Source organism: Argiope bruennichi, chromosome X2 (assembly GCF_947563725.1).
Source record: "Argiope bruennichi chromosome X2, qqArgBrue1.1, whole genome shotgun sequence".
Taxonomy (NCBI): domain Eukaryota; kingdom Metazoa; phylum Arthropoda; class Arachnida; order Araneae; family Araneidae; genus Argiope; species Argiope bruennichi.
This window is the reverse complement of record NC_079163.1, coordinates 57,538,434-57,559,780: the sequence shown is the minus strand read 5'-3', so window position 1 is coordinate 57,559,780 and position 21,347 is coordinate 57,538,434. Positions and strand designations below refer to the sequence as shown.

At 29.6% G+C, this 21,347-nt stretch overlaps 1 protein-coding gene across 1 annotated transcript in view; it reads left to right on the top strand.

Moving 5' to 3' along the window:
• LOC129959990 (ubiquitin carboxyl-terminal hydrolase 33-like) overlaps nucleotides 1-21,347 on the top strand; it is a 93,180-nt gene that overhangs the window by 33,608 nt on the left and 38,225 nt on the right. The window contains exons 6-13 of the mRNA XM_056072954.1: nucleotides 266-379; nucleotides 5,499-5,577; nucleotides 6,738-7,502; nucleotides 9,127-9,296; nucleotides 15,216-15,366; nucleotides 15,454-15,568; nucleotides 15,940-16,005; nucleotides 17,357-17,483. Coding sequence (XP_055928929.1) covers nucleotides 266-379; nucleotides 5,499-5,577; nucleotides 6,738-7,502; nucleotides 9,127-9,296; nucleotides 15,216-15,366; nucleotides 15,454-15,568; nucleotides 15,940-16,005; nucleotides 17,357-17,483 — 1,587 coding nt within the window. The remainder of the gene's footprint in view (nucleotides 1-265; nucleotides 380-5,498; nucleotides 5,578-6,737; nucleotides 7,503-9,126; nucleotides 9,297-15,215; nucleotides 15,367-15,453; nucleotides 15,569-15,939; nucleotides 16,006-17,356; nucleotides 17,484-21,347) is intronic.

Sequence of the window (21,347 nt, the reverse complement as noted above, 5' to 3'; positions counted from 1 at the left end):
AGAAGCCAACACTTTTATTCTTATTTCTTTTATTCTTTTGTATGAAATTTAAATATAGCTTCAAAAGTAGGCAAAAATTTTAGATTTCAGAAGTTTTTGCTTGAATTCTAATTTTTTCAAAATTAACAGCCTTTATTTACATAAAAAAATCATTAAGATTTTTCACAACTAGAATTAATTGTGCATTATGTACGGGTTTAATGTTCTTACACCTTTTTATAAATAATAGAATTTTAAACAATATTTTTTTAAAATCTAATTGTAGTCCTCAACTGACCAATTTCTTCCTTGAATGTGGTTCTTTTGTTCGTTCTGACAAAAAACCTGGTTTGGCTAAAAGCTATATGAGACTTATGAAAGAAATGTGGCACAGGAAAAGGTAAGATGTTTTAAAAAATCAGTTCTAATATTCGAGTAACGAAATTGTTATGCTTATTTTGCATTTTTCATCTCTGTATCTGCAAATAACTTGTACTCTTTAGTTAGTTATTCTTAATTAATTTTGTACTGTATAAATATAATTAATAATTAACCTTTGAATTTCCATTGTCCTATTTATAGGATATTTACTTTTCACCTTTCTTTTTACGTTTGTCAAAGAAATCAATGCATTTTCCCAAACTATTTCCATTTAATATATGCCACCAATTATTCAAGTTTTAAAATCAAAGTGCTGACGTTTTGAAATGTTTTACTTTCAAATGTTTAAGATGAAATGGATTGAATTCGGAAGCAATCTTTATCTTTTGATATTTTCTATATTTTAAAGCTCTTATGGATATTTATCTTCAAAACGATTTTTAATGACTTTTTACCGCTTTCTGACCCTTTTTCTAATTTTTAAAAAGTAAAATTAGAAAATTTTTTCTTCATAATTTAATTTTACTTTCCAATTATCTTATGTTTCTTACATAATTCAAACGGAATTTACTAAACTCTGTGCTCAAAAATAAATGGGCGCTTTTTTTTTTTTTTTTTTTTTTGTAGTCAGTCTTCTCTTTGTTTTGGCATCGAATTAACGTAAACAAAACAAAGAAACATAAGACTTCTGAACTTATATTCAGTACATTATGAAGAGGAATAAAAGAAAGCACCTAAGAATTTCGGAAGAATACACAAAATGATGGTTAAAAGTCATTATTAAAGCTCTGGGTTTTTTTAAAAAAGTTCAGATTGGTATCAATATTAATATTTTCTTCATATCGTCTAATAAATGCACTTGTGTATTCGTAATCATATTCCATTGGTAAACAGTAGTTAAGAAAATGTAACTACTGTTAAATGTGAATGTAATCTTTCACGATTTTTTTTGGGGGGGGAGGGCGACTAATCCTTGGATTTCGATTAATACACAAATATGAGATAACCGAATTAGTAATTTGGGCGCTTTTTTCCCTACCACTTAAAGCCAAAGTTTGACTCTGGACTACAATTGTAGACAGAAGATCGCATACCAAATTTCATATATTTGAGTAATTGCATCTTTCTATTATAACATTTTCATGCGCGTGAAAGTGAATACCGATAGACTGTCAACGGATTTCATAATGTGATATAAAATGTGCCAGATCAGAGATTAGCTGTAGTGACGTTGTGTCAAATCCTAGCAAGTTAATGTGTTAGCCGATTGATGGCATGGGGGTATTCTCATTTGCACTTGCATAGTTAACGGCTTCGCATCAATATTCTCATTTCTCAACAGTTGTTTACTCAGTTTATTGTGTAATGGAGTCTTTCAAATCAGTGCACTGTGCAGTTATTCAGTTTCTTCGCTCAGAAGGGGAGCATATTTCACGAATTTATAGCAGGATGAAGAAGGTGATCGGAGAACAGTATACCATATTCTTGTGGTGTCGGCGTTATGAGGCGGGATGCGTAAACAAGGACTTGCCACGTCCTGGGAAGGTACACATTGTGATCAATAGTGCAACAATTTCAACTTTGAGGACCACACATGGCAGAATCGTTGAATGATCACACTTGAAATTACTGTTGTACTGTTGATACGCAAAGGAACTGTGCATTACATATCCACAAAAAGCATGGCTATGGCAATGTTAATGCATAGTGGGTGCCGAAGCATCTGAATTCGTCAGCAAGCCAGGAATTTCTAGACTGAAACCATTCGCTACCTTCCTATTTACTGAGCTAAGTTTCAGTGTCAATATTTATAGTCGTACTGTTCTACATGAATTATAACTATAATTAAAATTTCTCTACATATAACTGTTGTCTCCTTTTTATTTGCCCACAACTTATACGTATGCACGTTTTAAATGTTAAATCTGTATACCAAAATTTATCCATCTAGCTCTCTTCATTTTGTAGTTATTGTCAGACCCGGACAGTTAAACTTCCTCTAAATGGATTTTGTTTGAAATTTGATAGAAATCTACAAATTTGGAGTAGATCATATTCCAAATTGTATTCATTAGCCCTAATAGTTTTTAAAGTTAATTGTATTCACAGACAGACCTGAAGACAAAATTTCTAATATATATTTTTGAGATTCAGGGAGGTCTGAAACGTGGAAATTCATTAAAATCTTGACTTCGAAATTTTAGACAATTAGAATATTTTGCCTTTGTATACTTCATACTCTAAAAATTGAAAATAATGAAACGAGCAATATAGTAAAAATAAACTTTCTTCTTTAACATCTTCCCACCTTTTGTTTATAAACAATAATCAAAACTTGAGATAACATTTTATATCATTTGGTTGATTATATGATTTTGCAGATGCGTGGCGGAAAAGAATACAAATTTGGAATTAACTTTAATTTATTTATCCATATGAGGACATGATTTGTACTTAGGGCGGAGCAATGAAACACATATGTCTACATCGAGACACAATAGGAAAGTCTTAGCAAGCCTTTCCTGTTCTTTTACTAAGAGATCCTTATAAGGATTTCTTTGACACACGACGATTCAGGAACTGGTATCTATGGAAGATATGCTGTTGGTGTTAGGAATTTTTATCCCGTTGTTTGGAGCATGAGAACTAAAGTTTAAGCAATTATTTTAGAGTGCATGTTAGAAATAATTAAATAAAAAAGGTTTTGTTTGTAATCAAAAAATAAGAGGACATTTAGAATAAAGTGACATGAGTTAATTTAAGGTAACAAATCGGAAATTAAGTTATAATTTAGTTAAGCGATATCTACAATTTCCTTCACTCCAAAACATAGAAGTGTGTTGGAGCTCTTTGACACACAATCCTACCTTACAATGATGCCTGAGTAAGAGGTCTTAATTTAAATGTATATTAAAAGTCATACCTAAGTTTCCATTACCTTTACAGCAATTTTAGAATAATTACAACATGGAGGTTGCGGTTTTAAGAGATAATTAAAAGTTGTAAAAATATTATGCTAACTTAAATAATCCACAATAATAAGATTAATAAAGCATATAATGTAAAGGATACATTTTTTGTCGAAACTCGGCTCATCGTCTTACTTGGTAAGAATTGTCTCTAGGGTATGCTTACATACAGTGTTCTGTAATGTAGGAAATTGGACTCGCCAAAGTTATCAGCTTAGGAGTAAATTAGTAAACTGATCTCAAAATATCAATATGATTATGATTTATATAAAACAATTGGTTACGAGAATAATAAACGTGGGATTCAAAATATTCATATAATAAACATAAATACTGAATTAAATGGTATAAAAATGTAAAGTGTCTGTGGAAGCTTGAAAAGGGGGGGGGTCTCATTAGGTAGCTAACTAGCAATTTTGGTGGGTGATGTCCTGTAGCCTAAAATTAGGACATGAAGAAGGAGAATGGAATTCTTGTTCTCTTTACTTTCTCTACTCTCATCCAGGAATATTCGTTTTCAAAGAGGTAAACAGAATAACCAGGATGAATACAGAAAGAGATAGAAATTAATCGGGAAATTAACCCTGTACAGATGCGTCAAAAAAGACTGCTATGTTTTAATGCTTGTTGTGATGGGATCTGTAATAACATCATCATAAAGAGAGAAAAAACTAACTGTTAAGAGTGGAAACAGTGAGCCAACCTATGTGGGGTTTTATATGAAAAATGAAAAGAAAGTTTGTTTATTTTTATTATTCTCGGACAACTTTTATAAGATTATTATTCTGGATTATGACCTTCTGGTGATTTGGTGTAAAAGTTTGGTATGGGGATGTTAACTGAAGTGTTTTCCTTGTCATCTGACGATGGTTTAAAATTTTGGAGGCTGTCCCAAAATAGTTCTCAAGTTTCTTCAAGGCAGGACTACATATAATTGTCTCTCTACCTGTTAAAAATCTGGATATCAAATTGCTTCCCATGATATATATTAGCTTTATAATTTTGTTTAGCAAGTTATTGCTGAATTATTAATATAAAAAATATATGTTGCTTTATCTTCGACAAATTTCAATTATTCTAAAATTGGTTTTGCTTTTTTTTATTGGAGGGGGGATATTCTACACACATTAAAAAAAATATTGATTTCATATCTCTATTGTACAACTTTTCAATTCATAACACATTAAAAGATTACCAAAAAATAAATTTTTTGAACCAGTTCATCCAGGCTTGCATGATGTTTTCAAACGAAGAAATAACGTTATTTCTAATAGAAAATTGTGGAGTTAAATGAAAGCTCTTTCAATTATGGAAAATATTATTCAGATTAGAATTTTATATATATATATATATATATATATATTGTAATAATGAAGCTTTTTAGTAAATAATGGAATTTATTTCTCAAGTCACCCTTGAAGTGCACTCATAAAAACGTGTGTATGAATATACATGAAACGCAGTGTGAATGTTAGTGTTATAAATTTTACTGTAACATTAGAGCAAAACAATACATGTTTACATTTTTAATTAGTAGTAGTCATTGTTGACAAGCTTGTAACCAAAAAATTTAAAATGATAAAGGGCAAATATGCACATAAAAGGAATTTAAGTAAAAATTGAGAATAAGAAGGGAAATTCTATTATAAATGTCTTTAAGTGGCAAACATTTGCATTGTTAAGGCATTATAATTGGAATTTTTAAATGGTTGGTGTATGGTTAATCGAAGATCTAGAAGGGAAAATTATGACTAATGCATTTGTAGATGGTGAAACTTTTTTAATTTTTACTGCCAGTTCAAGAATTGTGAAAGAAATTTTTAGAAAAATATCATTGATATTTTTCTGCAGGAAAATCTCTGTTAATTAGTAACAAATATTTTGAGGATTTGCGAAATATTGTTGAATTTTATTAAACTTTTTTAAAAGTTTGATATTTTGAAGAGCACTTTTGGAATCTCTTAAATGCTACTCCTTTTTAAATTTAATTTTTTAAGCATATATAGGTTTTATTCCTTTGTGAGGAATTGATTCATCTTGAAGTATCTAAATCTAAATTAAGTATTCTTATACAAAAAGAAATAATAATAAAAAATTTCCAACAGTTTTCTCTACTCATTTAATTTTTAAATATTTGATTGTTTGATATTTTTATGTGAATATTTTTAGGCCAAGTTACGTTGTTCCCTCTGGAATTGCATATGGAATTAAAATTGTGTGCCCTGTTTTCCGTGGATATACCCAGCAAGTAAGTATTGTAATATATTTTGTTTCTATTATGAATAATCTATCTATGTACAGTTGTCAAATCCAGTGCCGGATTAGACAATTGTAGACTTGTAGGCCAGATTTGACAAACATACAAGGGTCCATAAGCAATGCGTGTTTGGGGCTCCTTTTCTCATCACAGTTTTCAAAACCAAGTATTTTTTTTATTATTATTTTAATTTAATTTTTATCAGCTTTTAATTGAATTGCAGTTTTTAATTTAAAATATTATGACATATCATGACTTATAATATTAAAACATTTTAATCTGATTTACCTTCATGAGAATTGATTTAAGTATCTCATGTATAAAAACAAATTTAATGTAAGTTTAAAATTTTAATTTAGAAAATAATAAACTTTTTCAAAAAAAATTTAAATTTTCTAATACAAAATTTGCCGGGCTGTGAATTTCCCTAGTCAGTCAGACAATAGCAATAATATATAAACCTGAATTTACTGGTTGCATAGTTTATTAGAAATATCTAGATAATCTTGCGCTTGTTGAAAGGAAGTACATTACATAGGGTACGGTAGTGTGTGTGGAGGGGGGGGGGGCTTTCCAAAGTACGAATTTGCAAATGTTTATTGTGTTGTCTTCCATTCATGAATTCAATTATCAGACAATAAATAAGTTTTTCTTAACATTCATTAACATTTTTTCTTTAAATTTCTGTGAGTATATGAGAACTTTTAAATTATTTATTGCAGTTGTATCACATTGATATGATTTTATTTTACTTTTTAACTGAAGGTATATATATTTTTTCCTAAGAAACATGCAACTATTTGTTTTATTTTATTTTATTTATTTATTTAATTTTTTTTGTTGTTCTTTTTATTTGTTTGTAATTTTTTTAAAAACTATTGCCTTGAAGTGCTAGTATTTTTAGAATTTCCAGCATTTTATATATGTATATCTAAATTGGGGGGGGGGTGTCTTTTCAATAAATATACTGATTTCTTGTTTATGCATATTAATTATTCAGAAATGTAAGTATCGAATTTCTGAAACATTTCTATTAAAACTGGAAAATATTAATATTTTTTTAAGTTTCTCTTTAATTGAATTTGAATTTTTTTTCTGTAAATACATTTATGAAATTTCATTGTCAAATTAACTTTTGATCATAATTGTAGGATGCTCAAGAATTTCTAAGATGTTTTATGGATCAGTTACATGAAGAACTGAAAGAACCAATTGTTGAAATGTCTGCTGTTTCTACCGTTTCTCCTGATAGCCATGAAGAACTCGACAGTGCTCGTGCTGATTCTGGAATTCCAGCTTCTGAAGATTCTAGTCAATCTGATGCTGATTATGAAACTTGTGATTCTGGTTTAAGTAGTGAAAAGGCGTCATGTGTTGATGAAGGGGTTGATTCTCAGGATTGTAACATTGAATCTATACATGCAGTTGATGCTTTATCAACAGCTACAGCTCATCTCTCTTTTAAATCTAATAAATATAATACAAGTTGTATTCAACCTTCTATCCATTGCTCTATGATTTCAGCTCATGTATCTGATATAAATGTACAAAGTAAAGGTGATGTGTTAGCAGCAGCTAAAGAAAAGCAATCTTCTGCAAATTGTGATATTTCTTTACTTGCTAAAGATGTTTGCATGTCTAAAGATATTCCAGACGGTTGTGAGACGATCAGATGCGAGTACTATCATGAAGAAAAACATGCAACTCCTCAGGTTGGTCAATCAGGCACCTCTTCATGGAACAAAGAATCTTGTGTTACTAATCAAAGACCTCAATTAAAGCATATGAATCCGCATGCATTAATGAATTCCATTTATAATGCTTCTAAACAAAAAAGTGTTCAGTTTCGAAGCATAATATCTGATATCTTTGATGGAAAACTTCTGAGTTCTGTACAGTGTCTGACTTGTGACACGGTAGGTTTTACCAAACTGTATTGTATAATTGTTTCTATTATTCAAGAAGATTAATCTCATAAAGATTTGCAAAACTGATTTTACACTCCACTCCAAAAGTAACCACCCGTTTTCTAGTTCTTATTTGCACATGTTATCTTGATGAATTATTTATTATTCAATTTATTATAACATTGTAAATATATCATGAGTTACAAATTCAGAACTCCCATACTTCTCTAAAGCTGGTTGATAGAGAATAGCGAAAAAATGAAAATTATTATTGAATGATAGGCTGGGTATTAAATAATAGATATTTCTTCCTCTAGTTGAAATTCACTCTTGGCATTGTCTTCCATGCTAAGTTTTAAGTTATCTATCGTCTGAATGGGAAGATAGGATTATATATGGAGCAAACCTGTTTCCAAGTTGAGGTACAATTCCAGGAGGAAAATTCTGGTCTTCTTTGGATTGTTCAACAGTTTTTGATAAGATTAATATCTAAGGATCAAATTGCCTGTCCATTTTTTTCCAAACGCAGCTTCTCTAGTTGTTGGGTGATAAAGATGGTATAATGAGGCTGGTCATTATCATCCATTTACTTGAAGCCGACATAGAGACCTTACATATGGACCACAGCTCTAATTTTGATATACTACTCCAGTCTGAGATCCTCCCTGGTGCTTATGCATGTCAGTGTGGCCACCCAAAGACATTCTAACCTAAACCGTGGTTCAACCTCTGCAGTTCTCTCAAACTCTAATGTGAGACTGGTTGTACGTGGCCCCTTATTATTTCTAGAATCAGGGTGCGAGTTATTTTATTAATTTTCTAAAGTAAATAAAGAGTACCGATCACTGTTGTTTTTTCAATCCATTTTAATTACACAAATGTCTGAAGCAGGATAAAAGAAGCATACACAAATGGTCTGTGTGCATCATATGGACATACATAATGGTTTCTTTTTATTATATTGTAAAATATTCTTGCAGTTGCTGAAAAATGTAGCGTTTGTGTAGGGGCATGATAGCATTTCTCCTTTGGACTGAAGGAAGCAGATAATGTTCATGAGATGAGTTGTTACAAGTATCCGACATGAAGCAGATTTCCTTGTAATTAGAATTTCTTGTTGGAATCAATTCCAAAGTCTGTAGACCTTATTCCACCTGCAGCATCTGCTTATGATAAGCACTTTTGACGAATAATTTTCCTTGGACATAATCAATGTCAGTTTCATACTCAAAATTGAAAATAATCATTATTCAAAAACATGTGCAATTTTAAAAAGGGTCTTATGTGAAAGAGATATTATTAACATAAAACCTTTACTCACTAAAAAAAGTTTTGACTTTTTTTGTTTCTAATTTCTGCATTTCCCCCCCCCCATCAATGTATCTCAAATTTTTTACACAAACTATTAGTTGTCTCCATACTCTTTACTTCCTCTTCAAACGGATGTAAGAAGAAAAAAACGGGTCGATTCTTAACTTTTGGAGAGGAGTTCATCTAATTGTTAGAGAAATTTATTTAAACGTTTTTGATTTATATAATTTAATTTGCTTTTGCACACTAAAATATCTTTGGATTAGGTATTAAAATGTTTTGTGTTTTTTTTAATTATTTATTTTACCTCTATTTCCAAAAGGTTTCAACTACAAAAGAAACATTTCAAGATTTGTCATTACCTATTCCTAATAGAGACCATTTGCATATGCTTCATGCATCACAAGGAAGCCATCAAAAAAGTGGTGGAACATGTACAGATGTTTATAGTCATCAAGGATGGTTCAATAATTTTTTTGGTTGGGTTTTGAGGTATTGTGATATTTACTTAATATAAAAATAAATAAATATGTAACTAATGAGTGAATCAGTGGCAGAAGGATATAGATTAGTGAATTTTTAGGAAATTAGTAAATTTACGCAAGTACCAAAAATTATTAAGCTAAATTTTACTCTTGATCAATTTAACATCTATGTGCTAAAAATTTCATTAACATGACTTTAAAATAAAATATGAGTTATAATAATACCTAGTATCTATCAGCAATTAAAGTTTTAATCATGGACTTTTATAGTTACAAAGAATTCTTTTGGAAATTTAATCTGAAGGTTTCGGATATACTGTACTAAATAAATATTTTACGAAATAATAATAAATATTTTTCTGTATGAAATATATATTTACTATGAAATATCTGTAGTTTTATAGTTAATAATCTTAGAAAAACTATAAGATTGAGCTTTTAAGCAATTATAGCTAATCTTTATTACATAATCAGTTAATAGAATATTCAAAAAGAAAGAAAATACCATTAATCTATTATGTAGGATTATTACTTTTTGATTGCAAAATTTTCTGATCATCAGAAAATTGTCCGACTTTCATATAATTCGTAAATTACGTATTATATGAAATACGTCAACGTAAAATAGTATTTTAAGTACGTCAACATAAAATAGCATTTTACGTTGACGTACTTAGATTTAAAAATATAAAATATCGAATATGACCGTTGTTTTTCTTTATAAATAGTAATTATTTTTAGTTTAATTGCAGATGAAATTAAAAAGTGTAATATAAAAATACTTTTCTTGCTATATTTTGAGTTAATCATTGTAGTCCGGTAAAATGGTATAGTCTATCAAAAAAATTATCCGAGCACTTTTCGTTATTCCGGAACTAATTATCGTGCAATAAAATTGTAAGTATGTTCTCAAATGTGATTTTTTTCATCCAACGGGTGGTATTCAAATTTATATTTACTAAAATTCAATTTTTTCAACTAGCAACATTCGGTTTCGAATATATAGCAGAATTCTCGAGATTAAAATAGCTTTAATATTAAAATTTGTAATTGTGAGTAAATAGTTGGTGAGTTATAAACATTTGAAATTTATAATGTTAAATAAGGTGGGGTTTTTTCCCCAATATATTTCAAAAAATTTGAAATTAATTTTTCATTAATATTTGAATTAGGAAGTTATAATTTTTTTCTGAATTGAAATGCACAAAATTTTTTTATGTCAACCAAAGGAGTAAGGTCTAAAACATCACTGTTCCAAATTTTATCCATATCCGTCCAGTGCTTTTTACTTTCTCGTATACAAGATATAAAAAGAGTAAGTATTATAATAGAAAAAAAAAATTAAGCTTCAGTTTTTCAGGAATATTTGTTTCAGATCTCCCTGAATTTCTATGAACGCATTTTTTGAATTAAGTCTCTGCATTCTGATCCGTCCCTGAACACGATAACTCAAAAACACTTTGAATTATACGAATGAAATTTGATATGTGGTTTTATTTTTCACCTAATTTATAGATTTCTATGAAATCTATTAAATTATTACATTAGATTATCTATTAAATGAAATCCATTCAGAGAGGAAACCTGTGCGTCTGAGTGTTTAAGTGAACACTGTAACTAAATAACGTGAAGAGCTATGTAGATATAATTAGGTGCTCAGGTTTAGCATCTACAGTGTAGATCTATATTAAATTTGATATCGAATCTCTGAAGGGATTGGCGATTTCTTGACCTGTACTTTTGCGTGCATATAAACACAATAATTCATTAACGGTGTGACTTAAATAAATGAAATTTGATATTTGCTCTTGTTACTACAGTTATAGTTTACCACATTCTAGCAATTAATTGCCTAAAAAGAAAATCGCCGCAGTTATTTGCAGGAGGTTAGGGGAATAGCACTTTTATTAGAAAGTACGAGAATGGTTTCGGGGAAATCAATTCGGCTATGTAGCAATAAACGAAAGCTGCGGAAAGAACAGCTTTATTTGTTAAAAGTTCATTTTCTCTGCAGAGCTTCTCAACTTTATTAAGGAATTCTCTGTCATGTTAGTTCACTAAAACGGAATGAAAACAAAGCGCATCTTTCAGCTTTGCATTGGATTTGTTTTGTTTTTAAGATAAATATAGAGGTGAGGGAAACATTTATATGTGTAAGATTCTACGTGAAATTGTATTTGAATTAGTAAAAGAACATTCTATTAGTCTTGTAGAAATATTTTTTTAAATCTTTGATATATAAATGAAAAAGAGCACATTAAGAAAAAATTTTGTACAAAGTACAAATTTAATAATATTGAATACATGAATAAATAGATATTGAATTTAATGCTATTGATTAATGTAATGATAAAAATTTAATTCAATAATTGAATGTAATGATAAGAATTTCTTGTTAGTGAGTAAATATGGTGTCACTAGATTTTGATGAAATCCTTTTTTAAAATGAAATTAAAGTTACTAATAATTCAGCAATTATTATTATTTAATAGTCTTCCTAGTAAAAAGACATTAACTTTAAAAAATGTCTTAAGATTCTTTAAAATATTTTTGGGCAGAATTGGGACTAAAAGGTTTTTGGGGTCTTTCTTTAAGTTGCTTCAAAAAATTTTTTGGTGTATGCTTGTTTCATTTAATGTTAATTGCTGCAATTATTTGGAATTTTTTATTATTTTTGATAGTATGCCTCTAAAATATCGTTAATCCACCGTTTATTTGTTTAAATTTTAATATGCAAACAAAAAATGCATCTGTTTCTTAATTTGTCATGTTTTATTGCCCTAACAGTAAACTGTATTTAAAAAAAACCTTAACATTTCTTAGAACAGAGTTACTTATTAACAATTGAAATAAAATCTTGAACAAAGGAAACTATTAACAAAGTGACCAATTTGCATATTCTAAACTTTTCTTGTATATTTTTAATTACTTTGAATCACTTACCTAACATTTTTTATTTAGGAATTTCTCATTATGCAAATATCATTTAAAAGACGGAAAACAGGGGATAGTAATTGAAAAATTTGGAACTAATGCAGTTTGTAATTTTTTAAAGATGTATTTCTAAACTGATTGGCATATTTCCCTTGAAATTTATTATTTAGCTTATAAAATTATGAGCAATAAGAAATGTTCAGTTTTTTTTTTTTTTCTTTTTTTTGTTAGACGTGCATTTTGATATACAAAATGTCATGTAATTTTGATTTTCTGATAAGTTGTTAGTGTTACTTGAAAAAAAAAAAATATCAACCTTGGTGCATGCCCACATGCTGCCTAATGTTGAAAAAAAAATCCCCTTTGCCTTTCTTAAGAATAGTTTTTAAATGTTTAGTTAAAAAAAAAAAACACTACAAATCTAAACTAAAATTAATTTGTTATAATATGAAACCAAAACTCTGTATAGATACAAGCTTCCAAAAACTCTGAATTTCACAAAGAGTTGTGAAAATTGTGACTTCATAAATTTTTTGCTAATTTGGCCTATACAACGATATAACGAATCTCGTAGAGAACTATTTAAAAGATAATTTAGTTTTCCACAATATGGCGCAAAATAGTCGTTTATACAATCAACATTTCAGGGTATGCATTTGATCAACTTTTCATGATATGCATTTTGTACAGAAATTATCTGCACAAACACACTCGCCTTACATTTATTTTCCAGTTGGCATTCATTATGATTACAACTTAAAATTTTTACGTCTGAAAGCAATTGAAAATATTGTAGTCTTAAAAGATATGTGCTAATTTTTTTAGGACAAAAGCTAGAATTTGGGGTAGTTATTAGTCAAAAGTAATAATATATGCTGTTCACACTCTTTGGCTGACAACATTAAGTTTTGACTGCTTCTCTTTGTCCTCTACATCCAGTTGTAGATGTAAATATGAATATGAGTTATTTTCATTTGAAAATTCGTTTATTGTTATTAGTATGTTTATCATCAATATTGTCCTCAAAATTAGTGATGTCTGACAAGTTTTTATAAGCTTCTCTCAAGAAACAATTAAAGAGGAATAAGTTATAAGACCTATTTTCTGGCATCCTTTGTCACATCTGCAAAATATTATTTAAGAGGAAGCACATCATGTACTGCATTTCATTCCGTCTTGCAGGGGAGAGGCCCAATCGGGCAGATACCTAGGCCACTTCTGACTTTTTTTTTTTTTTCATTTTCTAATCTTTTCTGTATCAGAAGATAACTCCAAGCATGCAGGTTTCTTACATCCACGATTGGAGGTAAACATACTAAGTTGGATCTTATTTTTATTGTTGACTGGATTGAAAGTTGGTAGCTTGAGTCATTCAGTCTCTGAGGCTATTTTCTTGTAAATAATAATAATAATAAAAAAAAAAAAGCTTCGCCTGCTGTAGCCACTCACTCCGTGGTATATTTCAAGACTGTGAATATTTATATATTTTTCTTCTAGGTGTTGGTTTTTATCTTCAGTATTTTGCATTCCCCTGAGGAAATGATGCACTTTTCATATATCATCCCCATTAAAAAGGTGAATGTACAAAATCATTCACCTGCATTTGCATTTGAATAATGTTGGAGTATAAGACATACTGAGATCCAATAAAACCAGCAGTTTCAAAAATTAGTACATCTGCATATTCTACAATCTGATATAATTTGGTTTTTTTTGCTGGACTTTTTTTTTTTTTTTTTTTTTTAATCTGCAAACACACGTTGTTTTTATTTTCTAAAAATTGTTCTTGAGAAGTTTTCGAAAATTTGAGCTAAAGATGATTTTAAGTGATGATTGCAAATTTGTCAAATGTACTTTGTTTTCAAATGTAATGTGTAGTTTTGATGTTCATCATCCCTAGTCTTAACAAAAGGATATCCATAAAATATTGCAGAACATTTAAGCCATAATGTGCTTGTAAGTATGTCAAATGATTTTTAGCAATGCCTGCAAAATACAAATTTCTTTGCCAAACAACTTTTCGAAGTAAGTAATCTCAGTGCACAGTTATGAGTTATTTTTCCCTTAGATAGCATCAGCTTTAGTTTAAATGCTGAAAATACGGAAAATTTAAACCCCTGCAGCATTCCCTGTTTTCTAAACAGTGACAATAAGAAAGTTTGAAAGTACAGATCTGGCAACCAACCCTCTTCCTGGCCCAGCAGACGACCAATGTTGGTCTCTTGGGATTATAGCAACTTTTGAAAAAGGCTTAAATTACTGAGTGGAAAGATGACAATAAACACAACATAGTCTTTGATCAATTGTATGTCTTAAATAAAGCTTGAAACTATTGATTTGTGCCTGATAACTAACTATTGTCCAAAATTTAACTTATATTAAAAGTGCATATTTTCAAGACTATTGTTTCACGATGTGAAGTTGTATTGATGATAAATTTCAGTTGGAATGTGAATTAAATGCACAACGATTGTGCTTGTGTAGATATTTTTTAAAACCTCTTTCCTTAAACAACTGTATATATTGAATTATTGATCATATAATGGAGTATTGTCATTTATTTATAGCAAATTTACTTTTAAAATTGTTTAGTATTAAAAATTGTTTTAAACATTAGTTTAATAGGAACTTATAAAAAAAAATCAATTTTCGTAACTTTGAAGATGTTCTAATTTTTGGAAAGCGGTGTATCTGTGTTTCTCAGTCACTTTTAAGTAAGTGCTGATTTTGGGCTCAGATTGTAACAAATATATAATTTAAATTTGTATTTGTGTGTGTATATATATATATATATATATATATATATATATATATATATATATATTACACCTGGTAGCATGCAGTCAATCATCAGGTTGAAAACTAGGGGTTAAAGTACATGCTCAACACTGTGTCAGAAAATCAAAATTGTCAACCCTTTTGCATAATAAAATCCTTTTTTCCTAATTATTTATTACTTATGTGTCTTATTTATTTATTTTTAATTTTTTAGCTGGTTCTGGGGACCTTCAGTTACGTTACAAGACTGTCTTGCTGCCTTTTTTTCTGCAGACGAATTGAAAGGTGATAATATGTACAGCTGTGAAAAATGCAAAAAACTTAGGAATGGAATAAAATATTCAAAAGTGATAGAACTTCCAGAGGTTGCAACACTTTCCTGCTACTTATTTTTGATGCCTGTTATTTTCTGTATTTATAGTGTCTTGTCATTCTTTTCTCCCTCTCTGTAGGTTTTGTGCATTCATCTGAAACGTTTTCGACATGAAGTGATGTTTTCTTCGAAAATCGGTAGTTATGTATCTTTCCCATTGGAAGGCTTAGATATGTCTCCATTTCTCCATAAATGTAAGTATAGAATTTTTTTTTAGTTGATTGGTAAACATTCGATATCAATATTTCATTCAAGTACCAGTAGCATGTATTTCTATTATGAGGGTAGTAATTCATATAAAATCTTACTTTGGGAAATGAAAATGTTTAAAGTCTGTACATTTACATCACACAGCTAAATGTTTGTAAAATGAAATAGAAATCTTAAAAATATTCAGGAAGAAGCTATTTTTGTAAGCAGATTTATTAAATCTTGTGCTTTTATCTAATTTTGAATTTCTATTTATTTCAAATTATTGGGCGTTCCTTCAATTTCTGTATTAACTTTAACAATATTTAATTTCTATGATATGTGCTAAATTTTTAATATTTAATTTTTGTAATAGCTTATCCTCGAGGAGTTACATCTTATGATTTGGCATCTGTGATTTGTCATCATGGAACAGCCGGATGTAAGTGCATTTACTTTTAATAAAATTGTTTTTCTTTTTAAGATAATATATTCCATCTATGATTTTTGAAGAAGTTTTGCAATAATATAATTATGAAAAATGAAACTACTATGTATAGGGTGCGTCATGAATTCACGCAAACTTTAAACATTCATAATAAAAGACATAATCTTCGGAAATTTTTTTGATTTGCATGTATATAATCAAAAAGACGGCTAATTTTTTATTCCATGTATAAAAATATTGATTCCTTAAGTAATTGACAGAGGGCACTCACCCGTCATACTGAGACGTTTTATGCAAATCAGTACACTGAAACAGGCAATGAAACGGATTACAATAACACGATACTCCTCATTTATTTTTAAATAAGAAAGTTTTCAGGACGACCACCACCATATAGTGTTTGACATGTGTGATGCGTTCGCTACGTCTGTTACAGCTAAGGGCAGTCGACCAGATACGTTTGTTTTCCGTATAGACATCACCATGTAATGAGAGTTATTTTATTCGCATGACGGTCAGCGATCATTGTAGATCATGTCCCATTTGTACGAGCGACTTTGAAGTATCTGTTCTCTCTATAAATAATATGTCTAGTTTAATCTTTTATCTGTATCTGCTAGTAATAACTGAAGAAGTGCCTGTAACTTGTATGGATACAGATCGAAGATTTCATACAGAATATATTGAATCTACGATTCCGGAAATCCCCGTTATTCTCCTAGCTTTAGGAGCACTACTATTGATGTTTCAGCTGCTAATTCCTCCATAACACTTACAAAATGAACGTGATCCTCGTCCAAGAGGATGGTCTGACACTTCTTGGACGATTCTCCCAATTCACAGTTTCTTCGAAATGTCGCACTAAATTCAACATCCTATCCAACGAAATTGGATTTTTTTTTTTTTTTTTTTTTTTTTTTTTTTTTAAGCTTTTAGTCCTTTCCGGAAGTTACGCATTGTATTGGCTGTGGATTCATTTTCTTGCAAAAAAATTTAATCACCAACTTTCGATAGCATGCTGCCAAGATCGAAGGACAAATCCATTTCCAACTAGGAGTCTATTTTTAGCCCGATTTCCTTAAAATATCTCAGTACAATATATAAGCATCTTCTTTCAATTGCTTTTCGAATCATTTTTTTATACATGGAAAAAATTAAATATTTCTCTAATATTGTGCTAGTAGAAATTTTTTTCCTTAGCATTACTACTTTTATTATGAATTTATTATACGAATAGTATTGTATACAACTTAGGTAATATAGTACATATGGTATAAATTATCTCCTATTTTCATTTAACATTTTCATATATAATATCCAACTTAACCTATGAGTTTCATTTTAGCTGGACATTACACAGCTTATTGCCTTAATTATCTGAATGATCAATGGTATGAATTTGATGATCAGTATGTGACAGCTGTAGATGCTGAAATGGTTAGACACTGTGAAGCTTATGTGCTATTTTATCGGTAAGATTGCATGCATATAAATATTATTCAAAAGAATTTTTCTCAATTTGAATTCATAAATTTCAAATGATTTTTTAGAGTTTGAAATATATAAATGTTTGTAATTAATACTGCTGCTTTTATTTTATTATTTTCGTGTTTTTGCAATGTTGGAATTTATATCGTTTATTAAAAAAATATCGTTTTTTTCGCTCATTTCCTGATCTTTTGGAGTTATAAAATTCTGTGCAGTTGCGTGTTATTATTATCAGTACAATCACTTAATGTTTTCTCAACTTAATTTTTAATCACTTGATTTTGTTTAGTTTTGATGCAACATGAGATCTACAAAGAATTTGAGAAAAATTAATTGTTAGATTCCATCATAGATATCATAATAATGAATTTTAAAATATATGAATGACTAAGAAGTAAAAAAAATAATAATGATAATAATAACCGAAGCTTTTAAAAATTGAACTTTTTTTTGTATGTGTTTGTAATTGTGAAATATAATTTGAAAAATATATAAGGTCAAAATTAAAATTATGAGGTATTGAAAATAATATCGTGAAGAATATCAATAAAATGAATATCAAAAGAAAAAATCTTAAACATTTAAAATTAAATGTAACAAATGCTATTTATTTTTTAGTTTACACAGAATATTTAAATTAGCGCCTCATGTTGTGCTTTGATCTCCAGATTTTTTTTTATATTGCACTTAAAAAAAGTAATATATTTTGCTTTTTAAAAACTTTTTAAATTTCTTTTTAAACCATTGTAAGTATATTTAATAGATTTGAGGAAATGATTATCATTACCATCAGATTGCATTATACCCGTATCAGTTTTGAAAATAGAGAAAAATTTATTGTCTGCCAGTGAATCCATTTATCAAAATATTAAAGTTTACTAAGCATATATTATATCCTGACCTAAGGGCAGCATTTTTTTTTTTTTTTCCCTCCAATAGCATCTGTATTCATAAAATGTTGACAGAAATTGTATTGCAGCAGTTTGAATCTACTTATTTTAACATTGCAATAACATAAGTTTTTGTTTTATATCCTTGAAGTATTAAAAAAGTTATAAGTATCTGAATATGAATGTGTTCGTTATTATCTGAATAATGGTGCCTTATGTGAATGAATTTTGCTGACTCTCTTGCATTTTTTTTATTTTAAATTTGAAAAGCATTTATTGTTATCTTTTCCTCATTAAAAAGGGTTAGTATGTCTGTCTGTAAGTATGTCTGTCTGTATCTGTCTGTAATTAAAATTGTCTGTATTTTGGTTCACTACTTTTTGCTTAGGAAGCTATTACATTAAGTAGCAAAGTAACATTTTCCTGCTTTTGTTAATTTTTCCAACAGCTTGGCATAGTTTTGCTTCCACTTTACAGAACTTTCGAAGACATATTTTCATCAGATGTGACAATCATCTCAATCCTGAGGTACCCTAGTAATTTGGTGTCTTTTGAAGCTTGCATCCCCCCTCATCTTTTTTTTTTTTTTTTTTTCCTTTTCCTTCATCAGAGATGGTCTCTCTGTTAGAATTACTGCCCTACTGCGTGCTTGCTTTTTATCGTGAATTAAAACTCCCATGTGTTTGCAATGTGTTTAACTCCTTTAGGTGGGTTGAACAGTGTGGTCTTGTTCTTGTGGTTGAACACTGTGGTCAACTAGTAAATTAGTCATTTAAGTGGTTAATCTGTTAGTTTAAGACTATGTAGTCAACTTCTGGAGATTGGCACTAAAAGTGATCAGTTTTGGAAATGACCTTCAGCATAACGGTCCTTGGCACTTAGATGAATTCCGAGGCTGAAAAATCCTGCATCAGTAATTGAATCAGTAATCCCTTATAAACCTTCAAGATGACTAGGGTCGTAGGAACCCAAATTCGAATCAAACTTTTATGGGTTTTCAAATCACTGACATCAAGATTTCAGATACAATATAATGACTGATATTATATTTCTGCTGGATAGATAATTTTTCTAAATACTTTCCGTTTATTATTGAAAAACACTTCTTAAGGAATTGGTTATGAATCCAGATCAATTAAAACCTTTTATTTGACGACTTGCTGATAGAAACTATATCTGCAAGTATACATGAATATAACTAAATTTTCTCATTGCAGAAATAAAGGATATAGATATTCCTGTTACAGTTGCCTTTTGCTGTAACATAAACATCCAAATATAGTGGAACTTCGCTTGACGAATATTATTTGCCCCAGTATATTGCTTGTTAAGTGAAACAGTTTTTTTCCATAGGATCAATGTGTGCCATTCCTGAAAGAATATTCGCACAGATTAACAATAAGATAATTTATAATGAATGGCTTTTTATCGAGAAAGTTGTATGAAAACATTAGTTTTCGCCCTGTGCTTCAAATTTTGATGAAAATGAGACAGTATTACGTTATATAAATTTATTGTGGACATAGGTACTGTCTAAATAAAGTGATTTTTCACAATCTACTGTGTAGCAATTTCCGCGCTTTCAGCACCTTCTTCCTTTCACTGGTAGGCTGATGCTATTCTATATCTCCTCCATTCCGGACGAAATCTCCTCCACAAAATCTTGCTATGACATATAATGCAGCCCTTAATCATGTTTATATTTGTGCTTGCATGCTATTGAAATACTTCTCAAATATGGAACTGTGAAACCATGACGCTTACCAAAATGTCTCGCATTTTTTGATGCTTCAATTTATATTTTTCAATTCTGCTTTTAATTTGAAAAGAAAAAACTGCATCAACAAACAAGTATTAAACACAGACAGATAGTTAAGGGAAGCAGACAATATTCTGGCTGTGAAGTCACAATGTCTCTTCGTCACTTGTTTTTCAAAACAGCATTAACTTTTCTCCTTAACCCCAGTGTCTCTTCATCACTCGTTAAGGGAGTATTTACATTTTGTTTTACTTGTTATAGGAGGTGTTCGCTACACAAATTACTCCTTGTGAGAGGTGCTGGTTAGGCGAGGTTTGACTGATAGTAGGTTGATAAGGTGGATAATGTTTGACATACTTCAGAAACAGAAATTTTTGATGAATGTCAACAGTTAAGGTTTATTGTATCAAAAAAAAATGGAATTAGAGCAATTCTACAGATTGCCAATATAGCATGCAATGTAAAATATGAATGAATTCTTAAATTCTGGACAGACAGATTTTTCAACTACAGTTTGTAAGATGCAGAATCAGTTTTTATATCCCAAATCTACAGATATGCTGTCATCTCTAAAATGGGTTGTGGCTCTATGATCTGTGGTTTTGCAAGGAAGAGTATGTTCCTGAAATAAACCCAGTTCACAATGATACTTTTAGTTAATCACGAACATGCATTTTGTTTTTATGTGCAAGATCTTAACCTGCTGGAGCAAATGCTTTTTTTGTGTGTTATTATTTTAGGATATTATATTTATATCGTAACTTTCAACATTATATTTGCAGAAGCTAGAACATCATTCATATAAACCTTTTTGTTTTTTAAATAAGAGCTTACAATATTTTAACTGCATTAAGCTTAGAGTAACTACAAATGTCTCCATATTCAACATAAAAATTTTCTTATTGGAAAACTTATGACTTTTATTATATTGATCTTCATCAAATCGGACGTAGTAGATATTACTTATCTCTGATTATTCCTTGAACAAGGAATCCACTGTCAGACTTTTACTCTTGTTTATATTCCTCAGGGGCGGGCACATCACCAGGTGGTGTTATGACCGTTTGTTATCCTAGTAATCTGGTCTGTTTTAGGCTCATACTTTCCCAGAATTTCTGCCTTTGGTGTTTTTCCCCCCTTCGCATCCTGGATGACAAATAAGTTTGCTTTTCAGGAATTTTAAAAATCCCACTTGTTGG